Source organism: Grammomys surdaster, unplaced genomic scaffold, assembly GCF_004785775.1.
Source record: "Grammomys surdaster isolate TR1022 unplaced genomic scaffold, NIH_TR_1.0 126391, whole genome shotgun sequence".
NCBI classification, from domain to species: domain Eukaryota; kingdom Metazoa; phylum Chordata; class Mammalia; order Rodentia; family Muridae; genus Grammomys; species Grammomys surdaster.
The window spans coordinates 3,736,727-3,747,091 of record NW_021621185.1 but is presented as its reverse complement, the minus strand read 5'-3'; the positions used below and the strand labels follow the sequence as shown (position 1 = coordinate 3,747,091).

The 10,365-nt window shown below is 36.8% G+C and overlaps 1 protein-coding gene across 1 annotated transcript in view; it reads right to left on the bottom strand.

Annotated features, from left to right (window-relative positions):
* LOC114614579 (low molecular weight phosphotyrosine protein phosphatase-like) overlaps positions 1–1,335 on the bottom strand; it is a 3,897-nt gene extending 2,562 nt beyond the window's left edge. Inside the window, exon 1 of the mRNA XM_028760213.1 lies at positions 989–1,335. Within this exon, the coding sequence (XP_028616046.1) occupies positions 989–1,335 (347 nt within the window). The remainder of the gene's footprint in view (positions 1–988) is intronic.
* Positions 1,336–10,365: the final 9,030 nt, after the last annotated feature.

Here is a 10,365-nt window from a genome sequence, read left to right as displayed (position 1 = left end):
GGATCGGCTTTGGTGTTGTCTGTCCAAACTGTGCTCGAATCCTTTCAGTGGCCTCTAATTTTTTCCCCTACAGGAGGGACTTGGCAGGAAGAGAGGAGGGAGAAGGGGGAAAGGGGAGTAGGATCAGGTATGAGTAGAGACAGTGATGATACAGGGTCAGCATTGGGGTATGAGGAGCTAAGGTTAGCCACCAGCAAGTCCCATATGCCAGGAAAACAAGAGGCTCCATGGACCCAATGGGGGTGAGATTAGTTGAAGTGCTCAACAAAGAGGAGACAGAACCTGTGGAGAACATGTCCAGAGGTTAAGCAAGGCCCCTGGGGTGGGATATGGGACCACTCACTTATCTCCAAATTTTTAACCCAGAGTTGCTACTATCTAAAAGAAACATGGAAAGACAGTACGGAGTAGAGTGAGAAGGAAAGGCCGTTGAGATAATGCCACACCTGGGGATCCATTCTATATACAGGCACCAAACCCAGACACTATTGCCAATGCCAAGAAATACTTGCTGACAGGAACCTGATATAGGTGTCTTCTAGTAGGCTGTACCAGAGCTTGACAAATACAGAGGTAGATGCTTGCAGCCAACTATTTGTTGGACTGAGCACAGGATCCCCAATGGTTGAGTTAGAGAAAGGACTGAAGGAGGTGAAGGGGTTTGCAACCCCATAGAAAGAACAACATTGTCAACCAACCAGACCCATCCCCACAGAGCTCCCAGGGACTAATCCACCAATCAAATTTTACACATGGAGTGACCCATGTTCCCAGCAGCTTTGGTAGCAGAGGGTGGCCTTGTTGGGCATCAATGAGAGGAGAGGCCCTTGGTCTTGTGAAGGCTCAATGCCCCAGTGTAGGGTAATGCCATGGTTAGAGAGGATGGAATAGGGTGTTTCCAGAGAGGAAATCGGGAAAGGGGATAACATTTGAAATATAAATAAATAAAATATCCAATACAAAAAGGAAAAAAGGTGAATCAGAATCATTGCCATAATAGTGAACTTCAATAAAGAGTTCTTCCTGTGGATCACAGCTCCTAAGTAGTTCAACTTTAGCTTTGCAGTTTTTAACTTTATTATGTTTTCTATTCAAATCTCTCAGATTGTTTTCATCCATACATAATATATAATCGAATGTGACAAAGTCTGTTGTAATCTGTCTTTTCTTCTGGCAGCCTACAGCTCTTGGGACTAGGGACTGGCCCACATTCCAGTTAGAAAAGGTACTGCTGTCAATGGCCCAGTTATCTGAAACCATTTTATAAGTTACCAATTTTCTGAAAACTCCTTCTGTAATGGGTGACCAGCAAATGTTTCCGAGAGACATGAACATCACTGCCAAGTTTCTTTGGTGTTGACCCTAGCACCTACCTTTGATATTATAATATGTTCTTTCTAAAAACTATTTGATATAAGACTGGTCAAAGTTGAATTAATTTTAAGATTGTATTCTTCTATGTTTAATTCTTTATTCCTTACCCCTAGAATTCATATTCACTTTTGGTATTGAATATCTAACTATGAATGTACAATGTCAGCATTTGTACAAAAACGTGTATTCTCCTAATACAAACAATTTTTAGAGGAAATGCTATATATAAGAAAAAATTGACAACCTGTAAAAAGAAAGGAAGGAAGGAAGGAAGGAAGGAAGGAAGGAAGGAAGGAAGGAAGGGAGGAAGGAAGGAAGGAAGGAAGAAATAGAATCATATAAATTATAGTTGATTATATTATTATATTATAATAGTAGATAATTATTATCAACATTATCAACCAACCAGACCCAAATATTATAATTGTAGTTATAAGTCTGAAATTTGAAATCTATTTATAGAAACATAGATTGTCTATAAATTAAGAAGGTTATTTCTTCTAAAAAAAAAATACCCTGAGTATAATATTTGGGCAGGATAATTACATTTCACAAGTACTAAGAAATTATTATTTAATTTTTCCACATTGTATAATGCTAGAACCCTTCACTTATATCACTTAAAAATTTATGGGATTTTATCCCATATCAGAAAAAAATTAGCCTCTTTTAAAATATTTTGCAGGAAAAGGACTTTAAAATGACTCTTTGGATCACTTTACTGTTCTGCATTTCTAGGTCTTTACAAGCAGCACTGAATATCAAACATTGATGTACAATGGCCCAAGTATGTTTTACAGGACAATGTCAATGTTTTTAGCATCTGCATATAATTGAGAAGATATGATACTTGCTTTGCTCTGCCTAACTTATTTCACTTAATAAATTTTGCTAAAATTGCCTGGATTTCAGTTGTTCATTCTTTTTTAAAGGCTGAATAGCACTTCTCTGTGCATATGCCATATGGTATGCATTTATTTCTTCTTTGAATGATCAGTTGATTTTAAAGTCACTTCATGCTCAAAATGAAATACTCAGTGCAGAATAGATAATGCCTCACAAATTTGTTTATGAATTTCAGAAAATATATCACTGCTTCAGCAATATTTTATGTGGATACATTCATGATTATTAATAATTTCTAGAAAAAGTCAAAACAACTAGAATAGCTAAATAGATCATTTAAAAGAACAGTATATAATCATTTTATCCAGTTTCAAAGCTTATATAGCTACAGAAATGAAGACTGAGTTTTTTCCCAAAGGAAAGAAAAAGCAGATCAATGAAACAACAACTGAATTGAAAAACAAACCTAGACATCCGTAGGCAACTTTAACTTATTTGTTAAATAGTGATTTAATGGAGAAAAGACATCCAACATTTTGACAAATGGTTTAGAATATTGTTATGACCCTCCCCCACCTAAACCTCTATCAGCCAATTCCTTGAAAGCACTCTTAACAGTGGTAAACTATACCTCAAAACCTGTGCTTTATTTATTACCACATAACTCTGCAAAGTTTCTTGAACTTCTGCCAACACCACAGACACCAAGTAAGCCACCAACCTCTGCCAAAGAAGCTAAGAATAATAGAAGTAGAAGAAGGAGAATATTCACAGCTCAAATTCCAGAAGATATTTTCAACAAAATCATAGAGAGAAAGTTCCCTAACTTAAAGAAAGAATTGCCTATAAACATACAAGAAGCTTATAGAACACCAAATAGATTGAACTGGAAAAGAAAATCCTCCCATCACATAACAATGAAAATACTAAATGTACAGATCAAAAAATAAACAAATAAAAGCTACAAGGGAAAAAGGCCAAGTGAATATATAAAGGAAGATCTCTCAGAATTATACTCAACTTCTTAACAGAGACTCTAAATGCCAGAAGGGACTAGGCTGATGTCTTGCAGTCTCTAAAGGATACCAGACTAGACTATTTCACTAAACAAAGCTTTCAATCACCATAGAGGGACAAAACAAGATATTCCCTGAAAAAAATTTTAATGAAATCTATCTACAACTCTAACCCTACTGAAGATACGAGAAGAAAAAATTCCAACACAAAGAGGCTAAATATACCCAAGAAAACTCATGAAATAAATAACCTCACTCAAGCAAAACTAAAAGGACACACACACACACACACACACACAGTCACCAACAAGAATTAACAAACACCTGGTCTTTAATATATCCCAATATGAATGGACTTAATTATTCAATGAAAAGACATAAGCTAACATATAAAGTAAGTCTCCCAACTTCAATTAACATAATTCATACAACTCCTTATGCACATGACCAGAAGTTAACCAAATTCAGATAACCTGTCACAGGCAAGTCCAGAGGCTTCTCTGTTATGTGACTATAGATTTAGTCAAGTAGATAGTTGATATTATCCATCACACTATTGGAGGAAATTAGGTGGCATCCACAAAAAGTCATCTTATTATAATCTTTATTTACAATGAAGCTATCCAAATAAATATAATATTTATAATTGATAAGAAGACATTAAACCCTCTTGAAATTTCATTTACAAAAAGGTGCTTATGATACATAAGAGACAAATATTCCCCAACTAGAGAGCACAGGAAGACAGTTTATTCAGTCTTGGTTTCTAGCTAAAGTTCATTTCAAAGGAAATGCAATAATGTAATTAAATTAAATAAATATATTTACTTTCATAGTTTTGTTTTCCTCACTGTTGGTTTTATGATAATAACTATGTTAGCTATTAAGTTCTCTTGATGGTGCTAAATTTAAAGGAGAGAGAACACTGCTGAGAAATCTTGAAATTTTAATAATGTGATTGAAGCTATTTCTTCCTTTTTCATTTGCAATTCAACGTGTCTGCTGCTTCTGTTCTATGTTTTGCTGTCAAATGAAGTGTGGTATCAGTGGCTAAAGTAAGAGCAAAGGGGCAGGGTTATATTACCACAAGATGATTGAATATTGGTACATTGTAATTTTTCAAATAGAACAAAATTTTAAGAAGGAATTATAGACTTTTATAAAACAAGAGTATGTATATCAATTCTTCTGTCAGAAATACAGTAAGAATCAAAAAGTGTCAGAATTTAGTAAGACTCATTTAAATAAGATCACTATTTTCATTTGTAAGTGTAACTTGAACATTACTCAAATGAGGAATATTATCAAACTAGTCTATGTTTAAATTATAAAAATAAGGAGTAGTTCTCTATTCTGTTTGCATGGTGTCCTAACCATCTTTGTAATTAAATAATAAAATATAGGCTAAGGATCACAAAGACAGAAGTCATTCAGGAGGATTTAGTAAGATCTCAGAGTTTTGCAGAAAAAAAATCACAATCCTCTTTGGTTGCCACACTGTCTAACCTCCATGGCTTTAGCTACTGTTTTGCCCTTCATAGAGATTACTAATGAGTATCTATATTTTCAAGGTAATATATGGTAAATGATGTCATAGTCTTTTCAAAGTGGGTTAATTTTTTCTCTATTGTGGCTCTGGGAGTAAAGCACTAGAAATGATATCTATTAAGTTTTATTGGCTATTCATAAAAGCTTATAATCACCAGCTGGATCCTGGAGCAGCACAGTGGGTGTTCAGTTATATTTATTGTCAACTCTGTAAACAATATGTATACTTTCATTTCAGGTTAATTAGTGAAAACGTTATCTAAACATTGTATGCTTGTGTTTGCTGCAAGCCTGTTAAAAGTAACAGAGGAAGTGAGGAAATGGTGCCTCCTTCCTTTAAGGTCTTTCAGAAAAGAAATATTGTGTGAGAGGTCATGTATTTGAAATCATTCCTATTTACAGTTTTTGTTTCTATAAATGAAGCTCTCTGATTTTATCAGGAAGCTTTGTCATTGTAGTGGTTGAGAAGCGAAGCATCTTTCTTTTTGAAATTGTGTAGAGATTTGCATAAAACCTACTGAGTTCCAAAAGGACAAGGTTTTTATTACAATACAGTTTTCAAATCTGAGATGCCATGATGCTACCTGAGGTTCACTAGGCACAACTGCTGTAGTAGAAGCCTGCAGGTAGCACAGTGGGCCCTTGCTCTGATTCTCCCAGCATAGTAAGCATAGGGGGAAGCATGTCGCACCATGGTATGTTCACTAACTATACTCATGTTCTTTGTCCACTGCAGCCACGCTCCGATATCATTACCATAGCCTTCATTCACCACATCTGTAGTTTCACCATTTTCTCCTCTCCACTACCAGCTCCGTTCTGGAATTTTTCCTTCAAGTTTCATGGTTCCATTTTTTATAAAGCATCTTTTCATAGGACTTGCACTTCTCTAGTTGTTCCATTGTTCCAGTGACATTACCAGCTTTTCAGATTCCTCCACTACCTCTGCCTCCTCATCTCCACTTGGAACCTCCATGTATCTCTCAGGATGCTCCTCAGTCCTAGGACAAGTGCTGTGTCCCCGACTTTCTTCAACATAGCCATGCTTCAGGTGTTCATCTTGGATGGTGATGACATGCTCCTGCCTCTAATTCTACAAGACCAACTCCTCTACATGTTCCAGCCCCTCACAGATAAAGTAGATGCTGGGGTGGGCTGACTTGAAGTGCTGTGTTTGAGTCCAGATGGCCTGGTTCTTCTTGGGGCCTGCTCATGCAGGCTTTTCTCTTTCCAGGACTTCCAGGTTTTTACCATCAAGAAAACTTACTATTTAAAATAGCACATCAATATCCTGGTGAAGAGACAAAATAAAGAACAGAAAGTGTGATTCTTTCACATTGGCTTGTATAAAAATGTTTTCCTGTAGGTAAATGCATAAAAGAATAGAATACAAGTGACTCAGGGTCCAAAGAGAAAGAGTAGGAAAACCATTATTTTTTACAGATTCTGTATTAGTATCAATTTGACTATCTTTGTAGGAGTTCACATGTTAAATAAATATATTGGGATTTTTCAGTTACATTTATCTTGGATGCTATTGTATGCTACTACTTTTTGAATCTTAACTATAAGTTGATTTCTGAATGGCTAGATACAGAGAACCCTATTGACCTGAGGAGTTACAAATGAACACTGTATTCAAACTTTAAATGAATTTAGATTATCACCACTTACCTTTCAATTTAAGTTTTGATATATGAACATATTTTAAGAAAAAATCAATATACTTGGAATAAATTATTTTACACCTATTTCTTAAAACATTAAATTCAGTATTACCTCCATTTTGAAAATTTTGTCATTCAAATGATTTTTGTATCCTTTGTAAAAATGTATTTAATATTTTCTTGGGGAATTTGTAAAAATTCGACAGTTTCCTGAATTTTTGACCACATAAGTATGCTTCCTAGGTGGAGAGAGGGGAAAGCAATGGAAAGTTGGAAGCAAAAGAAAAAGGATGAGAAAAGAAGAAATCAAGAAACTTAGCTTAAGCAAAATGAAGAAGCAAATGTCTACTCTACGTGTGCTTTCTAGCAGAACATGTTTAAGGATAAAAATGACAGCTCTATAATCAAACTTTGTGTAACAGTTGTCCTTTAGTTGAAGTTGAGGTAAATATCTTTGAAACCTAAAATTGGTAATTTATAGGACATATTTATACTTTTCCAGACTCATTTGCCGGTTTAAACCACCACACAGGACTAGTTTTCAGATTAAAGGGACACATAATCTTGAAAACCACACATTACATTTATTTTGATGAAATGATGAACCAATTATCTTCCTCTGGACACTGATTTCTTCTAGACAATTCAAGTTGACCTAGTCTAGTTTCATAATTCTAACAGTTAAAATGTCAACATCACTGGAAATAATATACTCTCTTACACTGTAAACACCAGATATATCATAGCCAGATCCTTGAAATTTTAATTCTGAGGCACCAAGTAGTTAGTTTCATTTATTGTAACCATACATCACTTTCAGTATTTCACCACTACTAACTTTAGTGTTACCTCAGTGATAGCAGAGCATTACCATTCTACCACCCACCACAATCTTAATGATACTCAAATTAACTAACAGGTAAACAGCTGAGAATCAATCTTTGCCCCGTACTCAGATTGTCTTCCATTATAGTTAGAATGAAATGCTATGATATATCTCAATTATGTAGCTGTAAGTTAAGATTCTATTTTACCTTTCCAACCTTTTATCGTACTACCTGCTTTCATTATATGCCCTGTTCCTGGATTGCTGAATACTTCCAGGATAGAATACTTTCCATAAAAAAAAAATCTTCTCCAAAACTATATGTCTTATTTAGTTATTGAGAATCAACAGTAAAGAATTGAGTAATTAGTAAATTGATGAATAACAGATAAATTAAAGTTCCAAGAGATATTTAAATAATGTGCATTAAGACATACTAAACAATATTCTGGTATTTTTCCTATTTAAAATATTTTTGATTTGTGGTACTTTTATTATATATAGATAATTTAAAATCACAGTTACTCTTCTATTGCAGTGAGGAGACATTAATACAAAAGTAACTCATAAAGAAAATATTAATTAAAGGTTAGCTTACAGTTTTAAATGATCTATGATCATCGTGGCAGGAAGTAGAGAATTCCAGATACAAAGATGGCAGGAAAAATGCCATAAGAAGAAATACCATTTATTTGTTTCATAAGATGCAAAGGGTACATGACTAAAAAGTTGGTGAAATGTGAGAAGTGACAGTGGAGATGTCACCTGAGTGGATGTCTGTGTGGCTAACTAAAACAATTTCAATCTGTCCTAAGCCTAGCCAGCCATGTACCCTTTGTGATCTTTTTGAAGTTGGCTTTATCTTTTGGAATGGAGAGATGGCTAGCCACTAAAGAATAGCCTCACTTATTCCTTATTAAAATTATACATGAGCCATGAAGGAAATTTGTTGAGGGAGGTAAAGGTAGTTGGAGGAAAAAAATATGGGATAAATATAATAATTTGCTATATATGTGCATATATGAATTCTCAGGAATAATGAAAAATTTAAAATATTAAGACAACAACAACTAATCAATATTGGTTGTTGTTTTGATTAAAATATTAATCAAAATTTTAATGTTTTCTTTCTTGGTTCCACTGCATGATCTATTGCTGTAGCAATTAGAAGAATGACACTTATTCTTTCTGATAGTAAAAGGATTATTTTCATTAGATGTGGAGAGCCGCATAGTGCTGCGCCCTTAAGATGGCACCGGTCTCCGCCTTCCGCCACCTGCTGGCGAGCACTCTTAGGAGTAAACAACTCCTTATTTGGCTGTGGCAGTTGATCTGGCTTGTCTCCGTGTGTGTGGACCTATCTGCTGTTGCCACGTGGCAGACAGGGGTTGGCTAGTCCTAGAGTACTTAAGCCTGGGAGACGTTTCCCCCGTGGTTGTCAGTTAGAAGATTGTTCAAGGGTCCTGAATAAACTGCTTGGAGAAGAGCTCGTGCATTGCATTCTCCTTGCTGGTTGAGGGTGGACGTGACAACTGGCGGCCTGTGAGCGTGACAATCGGGGAAAGTGAAGCTCAGAACTTCAAGCAGTCAGGGTGATGCACCTGTAAGTTCCCAGGTTACGTTGGGACAAGGGAAGGCCCTCAGTAAAAGAGGCAATAAAGTTTCCGGGTAGGAACGATAAAGTTCCCAGGTCAGTGGGACGAGACAAAGCTCCCAGATCAGTGGGACGAGGGAAAGTTGTGGGATAAGGGAAAGTTTCTGAGGTGAGTTGGAACAGTAAAGTCTGCCGAGTGGAGTGCAGCCATTTTGCTCTTTGCTGCAGACAAAGAGAGAGTGGTAAAGTTTACATTGTTGCAGACCGAAAGTGAAAGGCACAGTGTGTCAAAAATACGGGCGTTTCTCAGTCGCACCCAATTTTTTTGGCTCTTCAGGAGCTGCTGTTATCTAAAAATTTGAAGCTTAAGAAAAGCACCCTTGAAAGGTTTTTGGATGAGTGCGATATCATTGCTCCTTGGTTTGCAGTTTCTGGTAATTTAACTATCACTTGTTGGGATAAATTGGGAAAGGATCTAGACTTTGCATGGGGTCAGGGAACGCTCAAGTCAGGGGTCAGACCTGTGTGGAAGCTTATCAGGAACTGTTCGGAGGATCAGAGGTGCTGCAAGGCAGTAGAAGAGGGACAGACTGCCCTGGAAATGCTGAAAGAGGAGTACTCAGTGAAGTCGAGCGGGAAGGAGGATTCTGACACAGACTGGTCAGATACTGATGAGGAGCTTCAAGCTCTGATTGAAAAGGTATAGAAACACTCTCTGAAAGAAGGAAAGAAGAAAAGGGAGGTAGACAAAGACCCAGAAACAACTGCGGGGCCACCAGGGGTAGTGCCTCCCACTCCTCTGCCATATTATGCCTCGAGCACCCCTATTGGAGGCTTGGGACGTTCATTTTGCCCAGAGGTGTGGCAAGCAGTGAAATCAGAGTTGCAACTTGCTTGCCCAGTTTGTCAAGATGCTCAAGGTAATCGCTATGAGGAGCCTTTTGATTTTAAGGTCATAAAATCTTTGGCTGAATCAGTTACGATATATGGCATTACGGCCTCGTTCACTCTGGCTCAAGTTGAGACATTAAATAGACATTGTATGACACCTAGTGATTGGAGCAGCTTGGCTCGTGCCTGTTTGAGCCCTGGGCAATATCTGGATTGGAAGGCATTCCTCATTGAGTATGCTACAGAGCAGGCTGCTACAAATCAGAGGAATGGTAATTCTGCTTAGGATTCTTGCTAAGACAAGGAAGATTTGCCAACCAGCAGACAGGATATCCTGTGCAAGTGTTTGAGCAAGTAAATCAGATCACCATTAAGGCGTGGAAGTCTTTACCTAATAAAGGGGAAGTAAGTGGCAACTTGACTAAAATTCTACAGGCATCTATGGAACCATTTTCAGATTTCGTGGCTCACTTGGTGGAGGCTGCAGGTAGAATTTTTGGGGATCCTGATGCCGCTATGCCCCTGATAAAACAGTTAGTGTATGAGCAATGCACAAAAGAATGTAGAGCTGCTATCACTCCTTTTAAGAATAAGGGACTGGAA